Here is a 27,933-nt window from a genome sequence, read left to right on the forward strand (position 1 = left end):
CTTGCCTTTTTCAAGAAGTGATGTCTTAATTCTCTTTGCATGGAGGAATGGATGACTATAATAACCGGGTGAAGCATTGATTGAGAAAACCGAGTGGCGTCGTCTATTTATGGAAGGCGGTTCTCTTCCGCAGCTTATGCATTCTTAAGCTCCAATAGTAATGGCGCATTCTGTTTTCGGAGAAAGATGCGGTATGGTACCTTCTGTCAGTTTGGTAGCTACCCAGTTATGCGGTCCCTGTTTTGCGGTGCACAGCTGTTCTGATGCACGATCAACTGTTCTGCGGTTTCCGTGCTTCCATGACCGGGAGCCTTCTTGGATCAAACTACCGGCAGCCTTCTTGGATCAATCTCACAGAGTATAGCACTGTTCAAACTGACAGAGGAGCCTGGTTTGACAATCTCACGAGCGGGTAACGGAGCTGGAAATCGAGTCGGAGCTGTTGTTTAGAAAACATCTGCACAACATCATTTCTTCCAGGTCAGGTCATCGTCTCTCTCAGTCCTCTTTAATTTTGAAGCTCTCTCAGTCCTGTTTAATTTTCACTTACCATTTTATGAACAGTGCATGATGTCTTCAAATCCTCCAGAGTTTCTGAGAAAAACCCATCAATTTTCTCCTCCGGTTGATCCTCCATTGACTCTCAGTCCTGTTTAATTTTCACTTACCATTTTATGAACAGTGCATGATGTCTTCAAATCCTCCAGAGTTTCTGAGAAAAACCCATCAATTTTCTCCTCCGGTTGATCCTCCATTGACCGTGAGTAAAGCCCTATAAGCCTATTACTTCCATTAAACACCAGGGAGAGGTTTTGTCGGGATCGTTTCCTACTAAGGTCTGCAGCCGCAATTCAAAGTTCTTATCCCATCGCGTTTCGTATTACAAAGGATAGGGTTATATCAGGCTGAGATCCTCGTTCACGATCTCAGTGCGCAAAGCAAACCATCGATCGAGCCACGCCTTGAGCTAGACTAATCATCATCTAGAGCCTCTGGACTAATCAATTATTATTTCATCATGTTTCCATATAATCTTGTTATGCATGAGATTAATGGTTTGACTGTGGGAGTCACTTCTGGAGGTGGACAGAGCCTGATGAATCAAATCTTTTCTTAAGATTTTGCCCGTGGGGGACTTGGGAATTGAATTGACAAATGCTACTCGACGTATCTTCTTGTATGGTGAAACCTGCACTCAACCATAGCATATATTTTCTCTTGGAAATTAACATATTCAACAAAAGAAAACAAAGTTTAGGTTGAGACAGAGTAAGGAAACATATAGAAACTCAAGTGCTCCATTTACATGTTTTGCAACAAAATTTATGATGTCCTCTTCGCAGAAATTGTTGTTTGACTTCTTCACAACAAATGCCATTGATATTTGACCTGCTTCATGATCAGGATACCTACCACACACACCCTAGAAGGAAGAGAGTTTCATGCTTAAATAAATAGCATCTCTGCAAGAATCTTTGGCTTAATTTGAAAACGAAAAAGGACATCAGCTAATGTTTCAAAGGTCGTCTGGGCTACCAGCCCAAGTGTTCAATTCTAACTAAAACTTGAAAAATATTTGCTAGCTAAACAAGTGGTAAATCTAGCTGCATATAGACATTTGAAAGCATATCAGATCAACAAGTGGGAACTTGGGAAGTATATCAGATCACCAAGTTGAGAATCCAACAATGCATCCAACTAATATTGATATAAGTTGATATCATATATATTAATAAAAATATATTAGATATTTCGCTTCTAATAACAATTGGTCTACCATTTACATTGTTATTAGAAGCGAAATATTGGTCTACCATTTACATTCTTTATTAGAAGCAATGGATATAATTAGGCTACACTTATGAAACAAAGCAAATGTAGGGAATCATAGAGATTCACATTCTCAATGAATAAAGGAGGCAAGAATGCATGATCTCGAAACAATATGTCAACACCGCTTCCCATTTTGATTGGAGCATTGCCTTGGTAGAATACCAGAAAGCATTAAAGCAAGTTTGATGTGACAGGATGAGATCCAGGAGCACATAGAATAGTTATCACGAAAGACTGTTACAATCCAATCAGACCACCATCTCTTTGAGGACAAGCCTAGAAGTAACTCTTATAAGCTTTCTAGCCACAACTTTGTCAGAATTATAATCCCACTGTAAACAACAAAACTCGTGATCCTTATTCAATCACCACACTCTCCTAGCAGATCAAAAGCACTAATATTCATGCTTCTAAGTTCTAACACAAGATAAAATAAAACTGAGATCTCCTACAATATGAGCCAACTTCAAGGTTCATCTTTGTTGAAGTGGGTTTTGGAAGCTGGTGATTCTCTACAATATTAGGTCATCCATACAAAGGATACATAACAAAACATAACTACACAAGCTTAGCATTAATTCATAGAGAATAGACAGTCTCCATACCTTTACCGTTGAGGCAACCACATGTGTTGCAATCCTTGATGTGCAGAGTCCTAATACCAACTTGCTATAGCCATGTTCAACAGCAACCTGCAGGAAATTTTGAAAATATATCAGAAGTGGCTAAGATTCGAGACGTAGTGGAAGGTCCTCAGCTTGTAGTACTTGTAAAGATGGGGAATGTATGGCATTTCTAGAATTACCTTCTGTAAAACTTGCATTCTAAGGTAACCTAGCAGATCTTCCTTTCCAGTTGTGTCATGCACACTTCCTAACAAATCCAACAGCTTTTCTTTGGAATCTGCAGAATCAGACTAGATGCTTTCAATTGGGACAATATGTGTTTGCTCTCCTGGATTTGCTTTACCAGAAACAATGAACTTGATCTCTTCAATCAACTGACAAGCTTCATGAGAATCAACTAGTAATGCTGTACTCTCATCCACAAAAGCGACTCCAACATGGAATACATGTAGAACACTGTCTCTACTTGCATCTGAATCTCTCTGTGCTTTGGATTGAATTTCTTTTACGAATTCTAAAGCAACCCTGTTGAAAATGGGCTCTAGAATTCATGGCACTCACAGAATAACAGCAGCATTAGTAATATCTAGGTTCGAGAGGAGCAACTCCTCTAATTCCGCTGGAGCAACCTGACAAAATATAAGTCTTCTCTGAGAAGATCAATATTTTGGGTTTCCATTTACTATAAAAAAGGTCCTTGAAATGCTATGTACCTGAAATACTTTGTACTTGATCAACTCCTTTATTTTGTCCACAACAAAAAAGAAGCCTTCCTCGCCGATGTAACATAGATCCCCAATTTTCAGCCATCCTTCCAAGTCTAAAGTTAACTCAGTAGCTTCAACATTTCCAAAATATCCTGCATGGAGAAGTTGAAACCTTCATATATTGTTTTTGGGAAAAATTAATCTACATAAGAGACCTGTTATGACATCATATTTAAGTTGTGATTTGGGAGCTATCATAGTGCCTTCATGCACCACTTTGTGGAAGCATAGATTCATTGACTGAAGAATACCCTTCCTGTTTGAAAGATAATTGTTGTGGCTACAAAACATATGCTCTTACAACTTTACAATAGCATAAGGTGTGCACTTCTAGGTATACAAATTGTTTACTATGCACCCATTGTCTCATTGTGCATGGGGAGTTCAGCACTTGCTGCTTATGGTTTTTTTATCATCCTCACTTAACACCTGTTGTGTCAGCGCAATTGTTAAGCACTCACCCCTAATTTCCTCTGTGGTGAACATGTCTCCAACATCAACATCTGCTGGTTTCCAAGGAGAACACAGTCCGTAGTAGGGGCAAGTTCTCATGATCTATCTATTTATTGGGCTGAGGCTCCTCCCTATTTCTCTTCAACATATGTCATTCTACTCTGAATTATGCATGTGTGGTGCATAAGAAACTGACATACTAACAATACCAATAGACAAAACATGGTGTGAGCACACATTTTTAGAGCAAATTTTCATTGTCCACACCTAAGGATAGGTAGGAGGCGAGGTCATCGAAAGCCCTTCGTTTCAGTGCATGAAATTACATAAGTTGGTAAGGCTAAAATTATATTGAAACTGCCCACATCCTTTCCCCTTTCACATCATACTCCATTTGCCTCTTTTTAACTTTGTACAAAAAGAAAATGGGAATTGAATTACTCCTCTTTTCCAGATCGTTGCATTTAGATGGGTTGGTCAAGCTGCAAATAAATAGAAACTGCCCATGATAGTCTGCAATCTGGCCACTGTTGTGTGACTGATGGAATCTAATTGTTGTTATGGTCTGGCCGTTGTTTTCAGGGTCCTGTTTCTGACAAGAGGGAGGACCCAGATAGCTCTTATTACAAACATCAGCTTGGCCCCATATAGTTCTTCTATATGCCTGGACTGAACAAATGTGTGAACTTTCAGATTCAATAGCTATACATGGTGTTTCAATAGCGTGTTCGCTATATGCAATGGCTGCTATTCAACATACCTAAAATGTGCAAAAATGCACAAGCACAGTGCGTACACCCGAATATAGCATATTAAAGAAAAAAAAATTGTGCCTTGTTCACAGAATAGTTAATATATCATATATTATTACAAAGCCATAAGGAGTCCAGTAAGTGAGCGAAATACATGGCAAATGCCTCGATTGACCCACATCTCTTAATGTGTAGGATCAGTATTAGGATTGGCTGGGAAATGTTCCTATTTCATTGATGTTTTGACGGTACTGTAAGACTATAAGCATCTTTGATCCGCTTGAGGTGCTTCCGAATTTGAACAATATGTAGCTTGTCCCTGAATCAAATAACAAGCATTTTATTAACGTGGACTACCTTGGGTGGCTATTATGAGAGGCTATTCTCGCCCCCGTGTAGGTTGTGCCCTTATTATTGTTTCACCATCAATAGTTATCCTTGTTAGATTAGATTCCGCATTCATGTCATATCTTCTTTGACTAGAATTTTGTATTGTGGTGAAATTGATGAATTGCAGGTACTCCTATCATGGGAAAAAGAAACCTCCTGTTCTATTATGGAGACAAACTTGACAACGAATGCCATTCCTCTATTGTTGAATGGTTGCGCCGAGATTCAACCACTACTTCAGATAATCGATGTCGGTTCTGTTACCTCATTGAAAACAACATCCTCTCACTTCCACATTACTCTATCTGATGGAACACATCAACATAAGACTTTGCTACCATCCGCATATGGCCCACAAGTTGTCTCTTGAGACATCTAAATTGGCTCATTAATTCTGCTCAAAAAAGCAGCTTGCACAGTGCTCCGAAACTCCTCGTAAGGCCCACCATTTGAAATCACCCTCTTTTACTTTTTCCCGCCTAGACATTTTTTGCATCAAAAGAAGGAAAATGGAATCTTCATTAATTCATTTCTTACTTGTTTACATAAGGTCCATCCGAGTTGTTGAGCTTGAAGTTTTCAAGCGCTCAGCAGCGTTGATGAAGGACACATCGATGTTGCAACATGCACAGGTGGGTTCAGCCCAATTTAGCTCTTCATCAGCTGAAGATACCTTGCCCTCTGTAGTTACTCCACCAACTACAGCAATAACTACAACAATTCCATTCACGACACTCAACCCTTACCGGAAATATTGGTCAATCCAAGGTAGGGCATCTGCAAAGACATCATTGAAGGCGTACAACAATGTGCAAGGCTCAGGAAAAGTTTTCGGATTTGACCTTATCAACCGTGATAAGGAAGAGATCCACCTTTCTGCATTTGCTGAATTGGTCAAATCTCTTTACAATCTAATTCAGGTTGGGCAACTATACATTGTCTCAAATGGCACAGTGAGAGAAGCAAATCCAAACTACAACCACCTCAATAACAAATGGGAGATTTATTTGTTTGCTGCTTCCACTATCAATCCATGTCCCACAGATGATCCAATGTTTCCTTACCAAAGTTTTCACTTCAAGACTATTGCTGAAGTAAAAAGTGCAACTCCAAATACAAATGTGGATGTCATTGGTGTTGTTACCTCCACGTCACCTGCATCAACAATTCGACGAAAAGATGGAAGTGAAACATTAAGGAAAACACTCATACTAAAGGACAAGTCGGGTTTTAGCATTGATGTAACATTATGGGGAGACCACTGTGACTATATAGGACAGAATCTTTCTGAATTCTACTCTTTCGACAACCCACCAATTCTTGCAATCAAAGGAGGTCGCGTGTCTGAATTTAATGGCACCACAATAGGGACGATACCAACGAGCACTCTCACAATAAATCCACAAGTTGACGAAACTCACCAACTACATGCATGGTTCCGTGAAACCAGCTATAGCTCTTCTTCTCCATCTTTGAGCAGAAACTATGGTGTTGCTTCGAAACGTGCCCTACCACGAAAGACGTTTCATGAAATTGCTGGCATGCAGCCCTCTGATAAAGCAATCTGGGTTTCTGTTCGAGCAACAATTACTGCTCTTCATATGGACGACTTCTACTTTCTAGCATGTCCATTAGATTTCAATGGAAAACAATGCATGAAGAAGGTTGTGGAGCATTCTAACAATCTTTGGCATTGTACAAAATGTAACGGTGACTTCCCAGAATGTGACTACCGTTACAAACTTAAAATTGAGCTACATGACCACACCGGGAATCTACAAAACGTCACAGTTTTCAATGATGCAGGGAACGAGCTCATGGGCATCACGGCAAAAGACCTATTCCTACTTTCTATCGAACCAACTGATCTACAGGAAATTTGTGGCCGGATTTCAGGGCACCGCTTCCAGCTAACACTTTCCATTAAAACAGATTACTTCAACGGTGTTCAACGCTTGCAACCAATACTGATCAATTCAGAAGAAATTCAATATGCCTCTGCATGCAAGGAATCACTCACTGACATTCAAGCACTGTCCGCTTCAAAACGACCTATTGTTCGCCGCCTTTGACCTTTTTCTTAGGGCTTCATCTACCACGCCTGTTTGTACATAAACAAACATTTCCACACACCTAATTGTCTCATCTTGTTGTAAATTACACACCCATGTTATTATGATGCAACCTGTAGTTTCCAGTGAAAATACTCTCTTCCAGTCATTCCAACATATGTATGTTTGTCATTTACATTTTCCATAATATAGATATCAACATTTGTAAAGGGTCACTACATATGTTTCTCGTTCATTGTCTACATACTATTTATTGATCCCTTGCTTGCTAAGCTATTCATTTTATCGCTCAAACATGTCAAACAAAAAAAACTTGAAGAAGAAGGGAACATAATATTTTTACTCTTGTTTCTCACCTCTCAATGATAGATGCTGAAATAACATATGATTTCATAGCATTCCTAATTGCATGTTTTCCCTTCTACCTAATCTACCTACCTTCACCGATGTTGAAAAAAAAAAAAAAAAAATCTATGTTCAAAATATAATGTTTTAATTTCACAATGGATGTGCACCCAAAAAAATGAGATACCAAACATGCACTACTTGTTTACGAAAACTAACAACTATTACTAGTACTTGTTTAGATATGCCACCAAACAATCAAATTGCGGCCAAAAACAAGCAGCGACGTATTCTTTATGCACAACAAAAGGACCAAATAAATGCACGCCGTCGACTACTTTATGAACACCACAACAACCCTACTACTCCCTCTACATCCCTTCCCACCTCAAATGCTCTCCCACCTATACAAACCAACCCACCACACATTCATCATATCCAATATAACCCTCCCCTTAACGAAGAACATTGTCGCTTCCGAGAAAGGATTGATGGACTTTCTACCTTGCATGTTTGCACAATATGCAAGGAAGCATACCCAGGAATGAAAACAAAGCTCTTCCACGGTAGACTCTCTTGTTTTCATTGTGCATCATCTAAATCTACCAATCATTTTTCTGCACTAAACAACATGGACCCTGGAGAACAACCCTGTGTCCTTCACCAATTAACACAAGTTGAAGAAATGCTCATCGCACGTGTCAACCCCATTCTACAAGTCACTCATTCCCGTGGTGGTCAATACAAATATAGTGGCCATACAATTAGCTTCCCTCAAGACATCACCACTATTGCCAAATACTTACCCCGGATGCTCTCTGACTTAGACATCCTCATTGTGAAAAGGCAAAATCCATCTGAAAAGGCTTAGGAATTCTACGTTTTCAAATCACGTGTCCTTGCAGCCCTTAAATACAAAATAAAATATGACCCTTACTACCGTGATGTTCAATTGAATTCATCTGCAATTTATACGCTGCCAGATCTCCCTACAGACATTTCTTCTCTTCTCCACAATGTAACCACCTCCTCTTTTGAACCCCATCAAACCACTACTGATTCCACTTATAATCCTGATGTCATGCTACCTCCATTAGAAATCCAACCCTCTTCTTTCGTTCCAGTCCTCCCAAATTCATGTACTGAGCGTGACCACATTTGTAACTATTTGCACTTGACCCATTCAAGTTCAACAAGCTCTATCGATTGGCCTCCAATATCTTTAACTGCTATAAATGAATACAACACCATCGGCCTCCTTGCCATGGCATTCCCCACACTCTTCCCTTCAGGCATCGCAATGATCATGCAATCAAGACTTACAAAAGTTGAAATGCATGAATATGCTTTGCACTTGCTGCACTACCATGACAACCGCTTTGGCCAACACCCAAGATTCCGCTACTATCTTTACAACATTCTAATGTGCCATCGTAGCCAAGCAACAGCCAGTGTTTTCGTGAAGAAGTACATTGAGAACAACTTGCCAACAGCGGTATTAGACCTACGCCAGTGTCTTCATGCCTCTCCGGATTCAAGATTGCCAGAGCAAATAATGAGGTTCGGGTCAGCTCTACGAGGAACACTGTCTTTCTGGAACAAACGCCGATCTGAGCTGACTGACATGATCACGCAAATAGGAAGCTCAACATTCTTCTTCACCCTTAGTGCAGCTGATACTAAATGGCATGACTTGCACACGATCATGCCCACCAGTGTTCCTTCCAATTCAGTCAACCCCTTCCAATGGAAAATCCAAAACATAATTACAAACCCACATCTAACAGCCCAATATATGCATTGTAGATTTACAATTTTCCTTGAAGAAATCCTTCAAAAAGGCCTCCATGCAACCGACTACTGGTGCAGGTATTATTCAATATCCATTTCCCTCTATAGCAATTTTATACATTGCATATACATGTGTTAACTAAATGTGCCCTTCATGTTATATTCAGATACGAATGGCAACATAGAGGATCCGCACACATTCATGGCTTCCTCTGGCTACAAAATGCACCAGCCATGGACACACTTGATTGAGACAATGCATTAGAAGTTGCTAATGCACAACAATATTTCGACCACTACGTAACTGCTTGGAATCCACGTCCAGCAGAACACCGAACTATTCTGCTTCACCAGTCAACAATTCATAACCCGTGTCTCCTTGACACAACAACAATATTCACGTCCAATCAGTTTGAAGACTACACAGAGCTCATCAACTGCGTTCAACATCATACAAAGTGTCATGAATCTTCTTGTCTTCGTAAGAAAGACAATGTACTCAGCTGTCGATATGGAGTACCGTGGGAATTGAAGTCCACTTCTTCACTTTTCATTGATGGTAAGGGTCATAAAACCTACGTTCCTGCTCGCAATGATGAAAGATTGAATATTCACAACGCCAATCTACTCTCTATTTGGAGAGAAAATGTTGATTGCCAACCAGTACTTTCTCGCCATGCTGTATTGAAATATATTTCAAAGTATGCAACAAAAGCGGAGACAAGATCCGAGAGCTACCGTCAAATGTTATCGCGGCTATCACAAAGTGCCCTTCCAGAAGCACCTACTGGTGGTGTCATCCGAAAACTCCTTACAGAAACCATTGCAGATAGAGACATTGGTGCACAAGAAATATGCCATATGTTACAAAAGCTACCTCTCTCTCTTTGTAGCCGTACATTCCGTTCTTTGAATGTCAACAGGGCTGTTTTCAAACGTGTTTCGCAAGACACTGAAAATCTTGGTTCGACACCAAACTTTATCGTTGCATATATGAACAGGCCTGCCTCACTAGAACCACTGCCCCTCCTTGAAGCTGCTCGCTCGTGGTCATATTCTGCCCAGCGGAGAAGAAACCACTGGAAACACATATCCCCCCCAATGATTGTACATGTCTTGCCCCATTACAATGTCATTCCTTCCTCTACTAATCCTTCTTATGCCACCTTCTGCTGGAGTGAATTATTCTTGTATTTCCCCTTTCGAACACTCCCTGATGATATCGGTTCAACTGATGCAGAAATTATTGCACACTGGGAACAAAAAAAAGTTGCATATACACCATGGCATGTCCATCGAGAACCCGAAAAAAGCCCACCTACTGAAGATCGACCTACCCCAGACACCCCCCTTGATTCCATGCAGATGAATGAATGGAAAATCCTCTCTCAACTACACCCAGGTTACAATATTGCAATTGATGACCTCGACATGATTGGCTACTGTGACTTCGATGTCAACCACACTTGGTCACAAAATACTGTCCCTCCCCCCTTGCAAGAAACTGCCATCAATTTCATTGAATTCAACCGCTCAACCATTCAAAACCAACATCATTCATTTTCCAACCTCCCCATGATCATACATTATCCCCTACCCAAAGCATGGCTTTCACCACTGTTTTTTCACACTTCGAAACACCTTCGCCAAAATCCCCACGCAAAATCATCGTACAAGGAACAGCTGGCACAGGAAAACCCCATTTGATTAAATGTCTGCACCAAGCATTTGTCGAAAACTCGCCAGCCAACAAAAACCCTTTATTGTTACTTGCACCAACCGGCGTTGCAGCTTTCAACATAAATGCCCTCACAATTCACTCTGCCCTTCGTATCCCTATCCAGACAATGCATCCTCTCGAAGGCTAGCCGCTCCTACACCTGCAAGAGCAACTCCGTCATGTAGAATACATCCTCATTGATGAAATGAGCTTCATTGGTCCAAAAATGCTTTCTCGCATTGACGATCGTCTAAGAGAGGCATTCCCTCTTCATCGGAATGCACCATTTGGTAATCGTTCAATTATCCTTGTCGGAGATTTAGGCCAACTACCACCTGTAAAAGACATTCCTTTATACGCTGGGACATCACGTGGCACTGCACTTTGGCGCAGCTTCGACATATTCATAACACTTTCAACCGTTTTCTGTCAACAAGGAGCTAGCCCGTCCCAGGTTGCTTTCCGGCAAATACTTGCAAATCTTAGGAATGGAATATCTACACTTGAAGATTGGCAACACCTAATTTCAAGAACAAGTTCATATCTTACACATGAAGAGAAATGCACATTCGACGAGTCCATGCACCTATTCGCAACAAACAACGCAATTGTCTTGCATAATAAGAAAATGCTCAAAAAATTGAACATCCTAATAGCACTTTGCTCTGCGGAACAGCAAAGGCAAAAAACTCCTACTACAACAGAAGATGAGCACCTGCCTGCAAAGGTGCTCTTATGCAGTGAACAAAAAGTTATGCTCACCAGCAACTTATGGGTACATGCAGGCCTTGTCCATGGCGCGCTTGGGAAGGTCATCTCAATATTTTATTCAATTGACTCAAAGCCCCCAACATTACCATCCTTTGTGATTGTTGACTTTCGACAATACAGAGGAACACCGTGGGACATTTCACACCCAACATATGTACCCATTCCTCCCATCACAAGGGGTACACGCCGTCAGATACCACTTCAAATGGCATGGGCTTTAACGATACACAAGTCACAAGGAATGACATTAGACAAAGCAACAGTGGACATCGGCACCAGAGAACGACAAGGGCTAACATTCACTGCAATTTCAAGAGTGCGGTCACTAGCAGACATACACATCAATCCAGCATTCCCATTCTCCCGCATTGCACAAATGCACAAGAATCCATATCTTAAGTGTAGACAGCAAGAGGAATCATTCCTTGCATCAAAATCTATTCAGGATAATACACTTTAACCAATCGTACAACCTGTCTTCCAGAATTACCCACATGGTAAACACCACTCACTACATAACGAAGTTTCACATAGATTTGCTTGCTATTACATTTAGTTTCATATGATTTTATACTCGTTTGGGATCGTTAATTTATTTTGAATATTCAAACAAAATCGTCAAACATATTCATTGTCACTTACAATGTTTCCTTTTTGGATGGCAACAGGTATGAATACATGCTACCTACGAAGGTTGTATGAGTGTTGCGAAGAAATTCAGCAACAAGAACTTACGCTACAAGATATGTAGACAAGGATCCTGCCACAACAATCAATGCCACTTTACCGTTTGCGCCCAGCCATTAAGTTGTTAAAGAAAATAAGGAAAATACTTAAGATAACAATTCACATCCATGAAAGGGATGCACACAGGCAAATGCGCCATCAATTGCAGGAACAACTCGCACAATATGGCACCACAATAAACACTAATTGGTGTTGCCGATGCCATGGCCCATCATGCATATATGATTAGCTGCTCATTCTCAATTACATCTCTACATAATAGAATGCTTTTATTGTACATATGTTTAGAAGCCAACAAATACTTTCATTGTATATATGTTTAGTTATATCTTAACAAACACATCTCCATGTCTAGAGTGACTTGTCCCTGTCGACTTCAGGGTCTTCAGATTATTATGGATGTTGAGCATTTTAGCTCTGGACCAAACTCTGTTGTTTTGTTCTCGTTTTGTTAAGATCTATTTATGCAAATCATGGAATTACAGTGTTTAAATTTCTCTTTATAGTTTACAGTGGTTATATTCTCCACAGAGTTTTGTATGACTGTGAATGTAATCAGTAAATAGGTTGGGCGTTTTCCTTTTCCTTGTAGTATACATATATGCATTTTGGTATTTTATGGCTAAACACTTGGTCTGAAATAGTTCTGCAACCATCTCTTGCATGTTCGACATGTAAATAATTCCATTTCTAAAGAGATCATCAACTATTTGGTGAGTGATACTTCGGGCATCTGTAACTTTGTAATGTCTATCAAACTGCTTGAGGCGAACCTGGGACCTCTCTATGGCAGATCTCTGCACTATTGATGTGGACTAAGAGGAGAATATATGCAGGAAAACCCCATCGTTTGCTTGACTGGCTGTAACTGTCAAAGTGTGATATGATGGGTATCTACAATTTGTACAGTAAATAATGTTCTCAGCGTGCATGCATGCAGGCCTAATCTGGAAAATGTCAGAGATCTATTACGTTCCAGCCATGTAAATAAATAGAAAGGATATGTGTAGCATTGTAAATAGGTAGGTCATATAGCAAATTATGTACAGAATAATCAGTTTTCTTGCTGAATTCAACATGCTTTTAGCCATTTTGTTTCTGAAACCAGAATGATTATTGCATTACGGCCACATCCCAGCATGGGATTAACGGAGGTTTTAATGGGATTAAATCCTCCGTTAACTGTTGCAAAACTGAACTCTTATATATTTTGTTGCACCTATCATAAAATTCACACAAGACCTATAGACATTTGGGTTGAAGATGCTTAAAGATGGTTTTCTGTAATTACGTGATCTGGCATGTGATAGTTACTAATACAGTCAGAGTCTATGATTACAAGTGATGTCAGGATGATTTTGCTTTTTTGCAATTGTTTATGGTAGATATAGATTACTATGGATCATTCAAACCCCACAACAACATCACATGATTCAGATTTGGCAACGACTTGGAGAGCCAAAGTGCAAGAGCCAGCTTGCCACATGACAAAAACTTGAGAACAACTACAATAAAATTTCTAAACTAAATAATAAATAAAATGTTCAAAATCAACCAAAAAATTAGAATCAATTCCATGCAATGACGAAGCCTAAACTGGATGCAATGGCTTCTGTAATTGAAGTTGCTACCTGTAATCAACGATCCCACATGCATTACTCTTCCTTTCCTCTATATGTTACTGAAATGGCATCCTTGGCCTTGTTCATGTCCCAACAGATGTGGTTTATAGAGGTCTTATCTTCATCCATCATTCACAATATTTGATCAATGGCTTTGAAACATTATTATATCTTCACTAGCCTCCCTGCATAAAAATCCATTTAAATTCAATGCTTCAATGTCAATTGTATCTGTTCTCTTGTTATATTTTAAGTCAAGCCATTTTTGGCTGACATGCAATCTTTTGAGATTGTTCTTTTTGGCACATGTTGGGCCCTAAAGAGTTGAGGATGAACAAACATTTAGTTGTGGGATAATTCTGAGCACATATTCAGTATGCACATTGCCAATCAATCTTATCACCTTTCACCCACTACTATTTGTCAACTCATTCATTTGATCCCCAAAAAAAATTCTTTTCCTATGTGAACGAGAGAAAAAGACACCCCTGTACTATGCGGCAATCCAGACCCAAAATGTTTTGGCAAGTTTGCAAATCCACATAACATGCCTAACCGTTATGCATCTCCCAGCAAACTACACAACGTGCATTTGTAAGGTCAGTGCTACATAGTCTATCTTTTGCTGCTGAACCCATACGAAGATTGAACCACCTAAACATTCTAATCTCAAAATACTTGGATGGCTAGATACCTTGAGGCTTCAGGCCTCCTCAACCACCTTGTTTCGGTATCCTGAATGTTCCATTCTTGTCAAGGTGATCTGCATATTCTCTATCCAATAATGTAGGGAAATATTTACTGCCAAGAACACAGTTTTGCTATGCAGATAGACTCTAGATTCACTAAAGAGTTTAGGTAGAAGAAGTGAGGTGACGAGATGGGATTTGTACTCAGTTCAAATCTAATTTCATTAAAAAATTTAGGGACAATAAATAGGGTGATGGGACTTATATTAATTTACAAATTGAGGTTTCTCAATGGCCATGCCTTAGAGTAAACTTGTAACCCATGTATGGAACTGAGTTGCGTTTACATTGCCTGCAGTATACCCCAGAACAAGGGTTTGCATACTTAATAGAACTGTTCTCTGTTGTATGAACAGAAAGTATTCAAGTACGTGGTCCACTGCTCTTTGTTTTGGGTTTTATGAATCAACCAACAACTATTTTTATAAAGAAAAACGTTTCTCACTTTAGATAGGTCGATGTTTACAACAACCTATTGAAAAAATAGTAAGGGCATTTATCCAAATGCAGTAAGAATGAATGGAATATAAATTCATTCATTACAACCACCATAATAAAGAAATAATCTAAACCTTGGTGTCCAAAATCACAATCCTAAAATAATCTGATAGCCAGCAGAGCCATACTTCATAACATAGTATGGCCAAGGTCTACTAAATTTAAGGCATCAACAACACGGTGCATTTTCTGTTCCCTGAATGGTTAAGCAGGTAGTTGAGATGCGTTGTTTTTCCATTGAATGCAGTATACCCCAGAACAGGGGTTCGCGTACTTGATAGAACAGTTCTCTGTGGTATGAACAAAAAAAAATCGAGTACATGGTCCACTGCTCTGTGTTTTTCGTTGGTTAAATGCAGGTTGGGCTCTAGAGCCCAAATGGCAAGATTCCTTCTACATTAAACAACAAAAACATGTCAGCATTTTAGCCTTTCGTCACATTCACATACTTGAGTTTTATATCATTTGGATGTTCAGCTTTGGAAGATGCTCCAGACGCTCACAATGGGTTGCACACTGCTATTAATATGTATTCTAATACTCTCAATTGCTTAGAAATTTGCAGATATGGACAAACATCCAATTCCAATATCAATTTACCATGTCCAATAATGTCAAGATTACAATTGATAAGAAGCCATATTTTGGTTTTTTTATCCAAGTTGAAAGATATTGTATGAAATCATGACACACATGGTTCTTTTTGTCTTCGGCTCGTCCACATAGTTAACCAGGTATCCCATGGAGTTGCAAATTTGTATTTTCCAGATTCATTTGTCCTTTGCAAATTTCTCTTATCCATCGCTATTTATAATATTGAAGTTTTCGATTTTAAATTGTTAATGGTTTCCTTCTATATAAAATTATAATGATAGTGATCTCTGGACATCCTTCTTGATCAAGTCATGTTAAGGTTACCTTTATGATATTTATTAAGTTCAGTTTGATAGATCCTTGTAATGTGTTCGGAACTCTATCCTTGGGGAATCGAACATGAACTCTGTAAGGGCCATTTCAACTTCAGTGGGCTACTCTCAAATTTCTGTATCTTATTTGCTCTTCAACTAATAATATGATTCCAATATATGAAGTTCAAGCTCCTGGATTTAAATTTTCAAAATATGTTTCCAACTTCCAAGAAATGAAATTAAAGCTCCTAGAATACAATTTTCTTTCGAGCACATAATTTCTTTCCAACATGTTGTATTTGCCTTTTTGCATAAGAAAATGGAAGGAAATATATGCGTGTATTTTTAAGTCAAAATTAAAATAACCATAAACAACCCCATGAAACTTCTTGTAAATTACAAATACAACTGTTCAATAGATACCATATCTCGGTAGAAAAAACCAATTGTAGAGGGATATTGTTTCCACCCAGATGTAGAAATCCCTTATTTCGCTCTCTTTTAATAGACTTCTATGGACCCTTTCTGAGCCTTGCAAGGGTTTGAACTTCAAAGAATACAATCTAAGGTCCAAATTCATCCTTCTACACAAAGATATCCATTTGCACAAGACTATTTTTTGGTTCATCTATAGACGAGGCGAAGTTTCTATCGTGGGTTTATATAAGGCTAAATCAGTAATAAATATATTAATTTTAAAATCAATTACTTATTAAAAAAAATATTTTATATACAAGTTGGTTATACAAGAATATATGAATTTAAAATGAGTTTCAAAATTTTAATAATATTAATTTCTATAATTAAATAAATTATTTTTATTAAATGAATTTTATTAAAAATAATAACAATAATGTTTAGGAAAAGCATCTTACAATTAGTTAATGTTTTAATTGTAGTGTCAACCAGCAATGTAAGTGATTTGTTTTAATATTTGCAAATCACAAATTTCGCCGCTTTTCAATTACCATGTAAAACGCTGTAATTTACTTTTTATTTAAATATGAATGGTTTGGTTTTGGTTTTGTTCTTTTAATATCAAATCTACTGGTACAGAAAGGTCATCGTGGTTATTGCCTTCGTCACTAGTGAGCTTTATATATGTTTGCCTATTTATAGAGGTTTCTTCCTTTTAATAATCCTATCGGCCTCTCTTTGTACATTTTGGGACAATTGCTAGTATTATTAAAAAAAAAATATTTAAATTAATTTTATTAATAGGGAGACTGGTCGATCCCTTAATCAAAGGATTAGTGAGCACGCAGCGGACCTTAACCATAGGAGAGCTAAGTCTTCCGCTTTAGCTGAACATGCTGAGAAAACCAACCATCATGTTTGTATTAGGAGGCTAGTGTTATTGCTAAGGTTTCGCACTTCCATCATCGGAAATTTAGGGAAGTGCTTGAGATTGAAAAGAGGCCAAGCAATCTCAATAGAGAGGATGGTTGGAAAGTCAGTAGATGTTGGGTCCCAACACTCTCTTCCTAGTGAGTTTTTCCGCCCTTTTTTTTTAACCATCTACTTTCTTAATTAATGTATTATTATTGTTATAATCATCTACTTTCTTAATTACTTTATTTTTATTTTTATTTTTATTATTTTTATATTATTAATACCTTTTATAACTATCTACTTTCTTAATTAATTTTTATTAATATTTTTTATTTTCATTTCTTATACATTTTTTTTAATTTAATTTTCGTTCCATTATATTTATTAATTCTAACTAACTTGTTTCTTAACAACCTATTAATATTAATTTATATATTTTTATATATACATATAATTTATTCATATATTATAAGAAAGGTAGTTTATGTAACTAATTTCCATTTAAATATTAAATAACTTATAATTTTAATTATTTAATAATACCTTTTTAAATAACTATTATTTTATATATATTTTAAGAGATTAGTCACTGAATATAACTAATTTCCATTAAATTATTAAAAAAAAATTGACCTCGGTCCAAAAAGTCAAAATTGACCTCGGTCCAAAAAGTCAAAATTAGCCGTTGGTCAAGTTAACCGTTGGAGGCTCTGCTCAGACTATTTAACATGCTAAGCTGGATCTGTTTCGTCAACTTGTCCTGAGGATGAACCACACTGGTTTGTTCGAAATGCGTCGACAAATGGTATTTCATGTGATTTTCGCCGAAAAATCTCTCATAAAATTTATTTCTATTTATAATTATTAAAAATATAAATATTTAAATTGTGTTTATTATATATGTGGTAGGCATGATATTACTTATTCACTGAAGAAGATGGCACTGAAGAGCAAGAAAAAGGGGTTTCCAGTGTAACACAGAGAAATCAGATCTCATGTTTGCTAGTTGCTGCGTGAGAGATTGAGTTTTAAAAGTAGAACGAAATTTCATTTTTTCGTGTGATTTGTGCAGTGAGATAGTAGATAGGGCAACGGATAGCATAGAAGACAGAGGCAACGGATAGCATATCAGACAGAGACAACGTATAGCATAGCAGATAGAGGCAACAGATACTAAGTAGTGGATACCAGGCAGGCAGTGACAGGCAGACTTCCTCGAGCAGGCAGAGGTTACCAACAACAAAGCAGCAGTGAGGAGCAGGGCAGATTACTGAAACAGAATAGGCAACTCGAGGATGCACGTCAAGTGTTTGAAAAAATCTGCCCACCAAATTTGGCAGTGACTCTAGTATCAAGATGGTTGTAGAAAGGTTTTCTCTAAATTCTTTGATGAATTTTACTGTTGCAAAACATACAGAGACAAAAGACTGGGTTTCAAATCCAGGGATTGGATCTTTGCAACAAGACGAGTTGTGCCAAGATGACATGTTTAGCCTTGTTGAATTATCAGCTGTTGAAAACCAGCGAGAGCAAGTGGTAGTCAGCCTGGAGTCCGATTTCTCATTTTCGATAGCCTTGGTAAAACAAACGTTGTGGAAAATGGAATTTCTTGAAACTGAAAACAAGAAGCCCCGTTCATAAATAGCACCCTCTCTGCTAGAGTTTTAGAGGTGGAGGGGGATAATTTATCCCTTAAGAAGATGTTACATGAAACTAAAGAGCAGGAAATTCTCCATCCTCCAAATGGTGCACTGCATGCAAAAATTATTGACCTTAAAAGCAAGCAAGAAGAAATCTGATCCCAACAAGCCACCTTCAAACAAGAAATGGAGACACACATTAATTCTTGGGTACAGGTGGTTCGAGGGAAGGATAAAACTCCTACCCCTCTTGCAGCAGTTGAGGAGGTGATGCAAGCAAAACTTGTGGAAGAACGCAACAGACATGCAAGAGAATTGAATCTCAAGGTGAGAGGTCCCCCCTTACCCCACCCCTCTTTGAATCCTATGGAAGTGGGGGCTAGGTTCCTTCAGGACACCCTTAGCCTCCCCGATATAGCTTTGGATAGAGCGTGGCTAGGCTATGACTCCACTCTATTCCTTAGGTTTCAAACTACATCTGATCGACTCCACGCCCTCAGGGCTAAGCAAAAGTTGTTTTCTCTTCCTAACATGATTTTCTTGGACGAGGACCTCACTCGAGCACAGGTTGTGGAGCTTAAACAATCCAGAGAACAAGTTATGGCAGCACGACAGGCAAGGAAATGGGCAGTTATTAGGAATCTTCGGGTAGTCATTCGGGACACTTTCCCACCTGGGTGGGAACCCCAAACTGGAGGTTCCAAATGACAGACTCACTTGGAGAGACGACGGGGTACAGGAATTTCTATCTGTTGTTGGAATGGTAATGGATCTTTTTGGTCATCGTCGAGACTCTTGTATGATGCTCTTGAATCAACGAACATCCTCTTCGTGACCGAGACTCATGCGAGCCCTGTTTGACCCCTGCCAGATATTGCAGCTTACCATTGGATCTCAGTTTGCAGGAAGGAGACGAGGAGCTGAGGAGGGGTCAAAGGATCAGGTGGAGTTGCTTGTTTGGCTAGTGACTCATTTTAGAATAGGGTATCTTTGGTAGTAGAAGATGAGTTTACCAGGTTTATGTGGATTCAAATTAGCGTCAAAGTCTCTCCTCCGAAGGACATCCACATTGCAGTTTGTTATTCCCCCCAACCTCTTCACCATTTGATGTCCATAATGGCTCAAATGGGGACCCCTTTATAAACTTGTACACTAACATCACCCGGTATTGTGTTGTTGGGGAAGTCACCCTCCTAGGTGACTTCAATGCTTGCACTAGAGATCTCCAGATCCTTCTCCATGACCGATCAGAGGATGTGTTTTGTACCCAGGGGATAGATCCAGATTGAGTAGGGCTTCACCGGATGTCATATGATGCTTTATGGCCCATTACAGTTTATGGTAAGCATCTATTGCAGTTGGGGGAATCCCAGGTGTTGTTGATTCTAAATGATTCTAGATGGCTATATGGCGGGGGTGCGAGTGTAGTTGATTATGTACTCGCTAGCCATAATTTGCTCCCTTTTATTCACCATTTCTCAGCCTCTCCCATCCCCCTTGCTGATCATGCACTTATTTCCTTCTCTCTTCGGTTTGACCCTCCCCTTCCACCCCATCCCTCCTCTCGGGGCCCACCCCAAACTACCTTCCGATTTTACGAAGGAGACCCTGACATCTTCTCCTCTACCCTACGCAAGATGCTCCCATCGAAGACCCAGTTCTCCTTGCTTGATTCTGCTTCCACTAAATACACCTGTCTTTCAGCTGCCATTTGGGAAGCAGCACTCAAATCCTTCCTCCACTTCACTCATTCCACTTCCATCTCCCTTAAAGTTGGATCTCGCCCCATGAACAAATGGTACAATAATGAATGCAAGACTCTACGTCGAGAACTTTGATATGCTTTCACCCACTGCCAACCCTTCTACTCTAACCTCAAAGCTTCTTATCTTCATCTCCTTCGTCATAAGAAACGACTCTTTATCCCTCATAGAAGGCAAGAACTTTCTGCTCTCCTTGCCCACTCCCCTAAACAATTCTAGCGTACTATCCTTCCTCGATGCTCCCCTTTTCCACCTGACCTTGACCCTACATCCTTGTTCTCTCACACTTCCAACCTTTATGATATTCCCGGGTAGGCCCAAATTCATGTTAACTCCCCACCCTCTTCTTGTTATCTATTCTCAGACAACGATATTAGAGAGGCCATTTGGGTGATGAACAACAACAAAGTAGTCGATGAGGAAGGCTACCAAGAAGAGTTCTTTGAGCACGGTTTCCATGCTTTGGTTAGCTACTTGGTTGATCTCTTCAACCATGTTGCCCATGAAGGTTTTCCACTGACATGGTCACACCACATCATCCATCTGATCCAAAAATTAGGTTCCAGCTCAAATCCCAATAACTACATAACAATCATGCTGGGTCATACATTCTCGAAGTTGTATGCTACTGTTCTACATAAGAAGCTCTCCAGTGACCTTGAGTAGAGACAACTCAGAGCTAGGGGATAGGCAGGTTTTTGATTGGTTCATCAGACCATTGACCACATCTTCACCCTTCGAGCCGTGATTGAGGAGGCACAACACTTCTCTTCAAAAGTCTACTGTTGTTTCATAGATTTTCCGAAAGCTTTTGACTCTGTTCTAGGGGAGGCCTTGTTCCAGAGACTCAAAGATATTGGCATCTTTGCAACCATATTGACCATTATTATGTGCCTATATGAGTCTATTATTGGTCCTCTTCACGCAACCCATGGGATGTTTGATATCATTCGAAGCACTATTGGGGTCAAACAGGGTTGTCCATTGCCCCCTACCTTGTTTGGGATCAATATTGAAGAGTTGGAAGCATTTCTACATGAGCATATGTAGGACACTGATGGCTTCCTTCTTCACCAGGTTCTGATATCTATTCTACTCTTTGCTGACGATGTGGTCCTCCTCTCCTCATCCCCAGAAGGATTACAAAGGCCATTGGATGCCTTAGCTCTATTTTGTGATCATCGACAGTTAACGGTCAACTTGGGTAAAACCAAGGTTATGATCTTCAATGGGGTGAAGAAAACCTCAAATCTTCCCTTTCTATTAAGAGGGGAGGAGATTGAGATCACCAACACATATACATACTTGGGGGTGTAATTCTTAGGTCCCCGCTTTAGTTTGCGACCAGCGCTTCAGTCTCGAATCAACAAAGGATATGGATCCTTAGCCATTCTTAAGAGACAATGCTTTCGACATCACTTCCAGGACATTTCGTCCAAGATGAGCCTCATGGACACCTTGATTTGTCCCACTGTTCTATATGGATGAAAGATTTGGGGACCGTCTTTACTTGAGTCAGACTGGGCTTCAATTGAGAGAGTCCAGATTCTTCTTCTCTGTCACATCATTAGGGGAAAACTGACAGTGTCACAGCACATCATCCTTGCAGAGTTTGGAGCTCAGCCCTATCAGCTTGAGACGATCTTCAGATTGGTTTCATTCTTGCATCATGTCTAGGGCTTGGAAGACTCCATAAAGAGTAGGGACATATATCCTTACTTGGCATATTGCTCTTTTAAGACTATTGCCCATTCTACTCCCTCGGGCTAAGTGAGATGTTGGTTTGCAAGAGTTTCAAATCTCTTAGAGTCAGTGGGAATTCAGTTGGATCATCTCCCTCCTTTCTGATATTCCTTAAATACTCCTGGTCATCTTTTACCTACTAGATAGGAGCTAAACAAGATCATTAGGGAGGACATCTACAAACAGTTTGTCCAGGCCCTTAGGTCAATCCTCCAAGAGGGTTGCGCCCAAAGATGGCCTTCTATGTTGACCACTTCTTGGAGTTGAGAGATGGGCTCATTGTCTGACCCCAGTATATGTTTCACCATTGGATTCATGCTCTTCACATTCCTCTAGGCCAGTTCAGAGTAGGTTCTCATAGACTTCGGGTAGAGACGGACCACCAAGTGGATAGACTAGACAGACTTTGCCAGGTATGTCATTTATAGGAAGTGGAGACCGAGGTGCATTTCATTCTTGGATGCCTTGTATACTACGATATCATAGGAAGGTTCCGTTGCTTGTTCAGAGATTCTCAGACCCTTGCCGACTTTTTCACGTATCCCGATCAAAGATGTTTGACCCTATATATGCAGGAGGTTCTTAGGTTCCGAGCGCATATTCTTCAGCCTCCCATCAAACCAGACCCCACACAGAGGATCATGACATTTTTGATGGTACTACCTTCAAACAGGGGCACCAAGAGATTGGTTGATGCCAATACGTATCCAAACTCTAGATCGGTGAGGATCCGTGGGACCTCACCCTGCCACACGAGATCTCAACAACAATTTCGTCTCAGATTTGTTCCTGGGAGACGGACTAGGTCCTCCACCATTCAGTAGCGTGTGAACCCCCCAGGAAACGATTCAGTGGATAGTCTGCACTTGTCATTGGCTCTTCATCGGGCCAACAGGCTTTGTTGAGTTTCTTCAGTGTTATTCATTCAGCCTCAAATGTTAGGAGAGATGGGTCTGATCCTCAAACCTATTAGTTCCTGGATCTTCTTCGCTAGGGCCAGATGTAGATTTACTTCATGCATTGTATCTTTTATAGGAAACCGTTTGGTTCTCCCGCTTTGTATATACATCAGTGTACTCAATAATCCTTTTGACCTACTTTGTGGTCATTAGTTGGACATAAATATAATTATCTTATCTATACTTGTGTGGTAGGCATGATATAACATATTTAGTTTTGCCTTTGATTATATATTAATTTGTTTTTTGTTTTGCCTTTCTGTACATATTAGTTTGTCTTTGACCAAATAAATTTGTTGCTTATTATTATTTAAATTATTTATTTGTAAAGTGATTGGTTGAGGTTTTATTATGGGTTGTTTAATAACTTTCATTTCTATTAGTTACTAATTTTTTGTATTTAGTTTTATTTCTTTTTTTAATTTTTTTCTATTATTTCCATTTTCATAACTTATAATTTTTCTCGATATTTTCAATTTAAAATCACATATTATTATATTAAAAACATATTTTAATAAATTTACTTATAAAAAATTATATATATCAATAAAGAATAAAACAAATATACAAAAAATAAACATATATTCTAAAGTGTATATGAATATAAACAATATTAATTAATCATATTTCTTATTTTTTGTGATGGTTTTCAACAATACAATATTTTATTAATTGTTTTATTTTTATATTCACTGTTTTTGAATTTAATTAAGCTATATTTAATCTTGTAAGAGTATAGTTACTATGTAATCCTTATTAAATAAAATTTTAAATAATTTTATTGAATAAAAAGTTAAAATCTATTTGATTATTTGATTATTCAATTATGAAATTATTCGGAATTTTTTGGGTCAAGAATTCTTTAAATACATGGATTTCTTTTTTAATATAAAATATCTAAATTTTATTTTTTCTCTCACACATTTATATAATTAATTCTTATTAATATCGGCCTGGAGTATGCCGTAAAACTGCTTCTGCTTGGCTAAGAGCTCGTCTTCCTCGGACGTAAGGAAACAGGTTAACGGCCCAAGACCCAGAGGCATCTGGCAGGAGTGAGAGCCTGCTCCCGATTACGGACCACCAGTAGGGTTATGCCAGGTGGCGTGGTTTTCCTATTTAACAGTGATGAGTCAAACCCAGCATTCGCGGATAGCAGCCAGAGATGGCTGTCCTCACTGTTGGTTTGACACCTGAGTTGATAGATTTTACCACCTTCGGAAAAAAAATAAATTTAATTCTTATTAATATATTCAAAGTATTTTTTTTTTTTAACTTATTTTTCATAACACCTACGATTGGAGTTTTTAAAGTTAGTGAGGGTTGTCTCCACATAGGGTTCTTCACTTTTTTCAGGGGTCATCAACTCTATCTTAGGCTTGACAGATGATGTCCCCATCAAATCAAATTCCTAAATTGTGGGCTCATCGATGGCCAGAAGTCAATATCAAGTCGCCGCAAATTAGTTTCTGATTAGCAGGGGTGGGACACATGTGACTCATATACACAATTCTCAAAGTTTATGTTAGTTGCTTTGGTTGCCTTTTAAGTCTCACCTCCAGAATTATATTCAATGAGGTGGACTACGGTGGTGATAGCCCCAATTCGGATAATATTTTTCCTACGTGTGAAGAGTCCTTGACAAACATAGACCATCGAGTCGTAGGCTTTCACATGAAGGTTTAGATAATGAAATTAAGGACATTGAGATTGGTAATATTTCCGCTATTCAAAATTCATTGTCGATCAACCCACCTTCATCGACTACTCAAGCGCATAACCATGTTCATCCTAACACTATAATTCCCTTCTGAGTGAGGCAGCATAAAACTATCATAGCGCACAAGGATGCCAAAATGGTTATCGGGGAGGACATCCAGTCAAAGGAAATCACAAAATTATTATTGAAGGTGGTTAGTGCTATTCCATCGACTGCGAGAATTAGGGCTGGGGCTATTTTCCAGGGTTGGGGCTTAGCCTCTTCCTAGAAAACTATGAAACTTCCAGAACTCATAAAAGATATGAAGACAATGCTTTTAAACCAAAAATTGGAACCGGGACTGACATTTTGTTAAACACTTGGTAGATATGAAACCTATAGGTCATGAATGCAAGTATGAACATAATGGACTGAAAAATTATCTAAGATTTAAAAATAAGGCTCTCTACCTTCTCACATTAGCTGTCATAACATCAATTAGGTCTTACATCCATTATTCATTCAGTTATAAGTAAAAACTTGAATAGAGCCATCACTGAGATCTATCATATAACCATGCTTATAACCAACATATAACCAGATAAATAATAATGAGAGAGCAACCATTAAATCCATATAATAAAAAGTACATTTACTCATCAAAGCAAGATAAACTTAACTTTTATTAAACATAGGAAAAAGCCAACTAGGTTTGAGACTTCCATGAACCACCCAAGCATAGATTGGTTGAACCAGATCTTTCATTCAGCTAATCACCCCCGTGCCATATTCCAAGTATGAATCTTGGATCTCATGGGATAAACCAATCCAAAAACAACCAAGGGAATCCATAGGTTAAACCACCTCCACCCTCACCACATCGTGATCTAACCTAAACTGGTCCCGAGATAACAAAATCAAACCGAGCTTGGATGCCTCCAAATTCCTTCACTGTCCTTGAGGAATTTTCTCGTCTCCACCCTCAGGATTTAATGTGTATCCTGCCATTACCATCAAGGGATTCCTAGGCCTTTAGGAATTTTCCTAAGACCACCTCACCCAAGATTATGAAACGATCCAGTAATCTAAAGATCAAACCGATAAAGATTTTCATCACAACATGAATATTTAGAAATGGAAAGGCTAGGCAAAAATTCACTATCGAAACCCGGAAAAAGTCATGCCAATGACAACAAAAGAACCGAATATTGACATGCACATACCATGCATGTCAAAACCAGCCAGGAAGTCATACATGCAACCTATTACCTGCAAGTATTCCTGCTGAATATGCTTGATCCTTGCCTTCCTTTTCTTTCCTTGTCCTTCTTTGCTTTTCCTTTCCTTTCCTTGCTTTTCCTTTCTTTTCCTTTCCTTTCCTTTCTTTTCCTTTCCTTTCCTTGCTTGCTTACTTTATTTCTCCTCTTGGTGCTTTATCCTCTTTGAGAGAAATTCTAACACTAACTGACATAAGATACCAATTGATGATTTGAGGTATTTTTATTGATGAGGCCTCTAATTTCTTCAATTTTCCATTATTTTCCTTCATTTTCCTCCTCATATGCAACCTGTGACCCTTCACCTTCCATTTATCCTAATTTCAATTATTTTCATAAATAAAATTTCAATTAATGCCTCTTTTTCTTTTCAAAGTCTTAGCCATTGCCGTTGCAAATTTCCATATATCCATAAACATATCAAGTGATGCCCACTAGAATCTTTTTCCCAACATCCAACTTGGAATAAGTGTCCCTTAACAATGGTCTTATTTTTCCTTTTTTAAACTTTTATTACATGAAATTTTAACTCGGGTTTGTTACAACTGTAGATAAATGTATTTTAAAACATTATCAACATATTCACATTACATTCACCCAATATCATCATAAGAAATTACGTAGAGAGAACATTGGCAATAATAATGCAACATAACAATCATATGCCTGCCACGATACCTCTTTCATAGGTTTGTTTGTTATCTCTATCTGTTATAAACCATTTTGTCGCACTAGTTACACTTAAGTGTCACACTTTCATTATTCTATCGCACTTGGGTTACTTGGCATACTCTAGTTATACTGTTATGCTGGACCTAATGGCCTATAAATAAGGTTAATAATTATCCTTTATTAGCTTGCAATCATCCCCCACAAAGCTGTAATCATTCTCTAATTGGTAATACAAGACAAACTGGAAATTGAGGTCAAAGTCTTGATTCTAAGGCTAGCGCAAGTACCATCACTATCCCCTTGCACCATAGAGCAACTGTTGAATTGAGAAAAAACGCTGCCAGCGAAGTCGTCCAATTATTATTTTTTTTTCTCCATAAAACTACGCTAGGGTATTATATTATATACATGAATAAATTACAAGCAGAGAAACAAGTTTTCCATGGCCAACTATGACTCTATGGGAAGCAGCTGAGAAATTCATGCTCTGAGCATTTGCTGCCCCAAAACTACCTCAAAAACAGAGTTTAACTTTGATAGTGCCCACGCAGGGGCCGAGACTGATGCAAAACACCCACGCAGGGGCCGAGACGGATGCAGAACACCCACGCAGGGGTGACATTGAGAATTGGCAAACTCCCAGACACAACTGAAAAACTTAGTGACAAACAGAGCATGACCTGTATAAAGATTACTAGACCCACGCTCAAGACTCGAACCAGACAGAGAATTATAGGACATGACCATATGACCGAGACCCAAAATCATCAAAATGAACCTGGCATGTGAATGACTGGAGAAATT

The 27,933-nt window shown here is 38.8% G+C and overlaps 1 protein-coding gene across 1 annotated transcript; it reads right to left on the bottom strand.

The window, feature by feature from the left end:
• Positions 1–144: 144 nt before the first annotated feature.
• On the bottom strand, positions 145–27,876 carry LOC149194196 (peroxisomal OPC-8:0-CoA ligase 1-like). The gene is made up of 7 exons (XM_089407576.1): positions 27,810–27,876; positions 3,173–3,318; positions 3,021–3,088; positions 1,307–1,409; positions 1,075–1,189; positions 669–838; positions 145–336 (listed from the first exon to the last, which is right to left on the bottom strand). The coding sequence occupies exons 1-7, from the start codon at positions 27,874–27,876 to the stop codon at positions 145–147; spliced, it is 861 nt and encodes a 286-aa protein (XP_089263702.1).
• Positions 27,877–27,933: the final 57 nt, after the last annotated feature.

Source organism: Pinus tabuliformis, chromosome 2_2 (assembly GCF_031772625.1).
Source record: "Pinus tabuliformis cultivar Carrire ecotype Pingquan chromosome 2_2, CPIR1, whole genome shotgun sequence".
Classification (NCBI taxonomy): Eukaryota; Viridiplantae; Streptophyta; class Pinopsida; order Pinales; family Pinaceae; genus Pinus; species Pinus tabuliformis.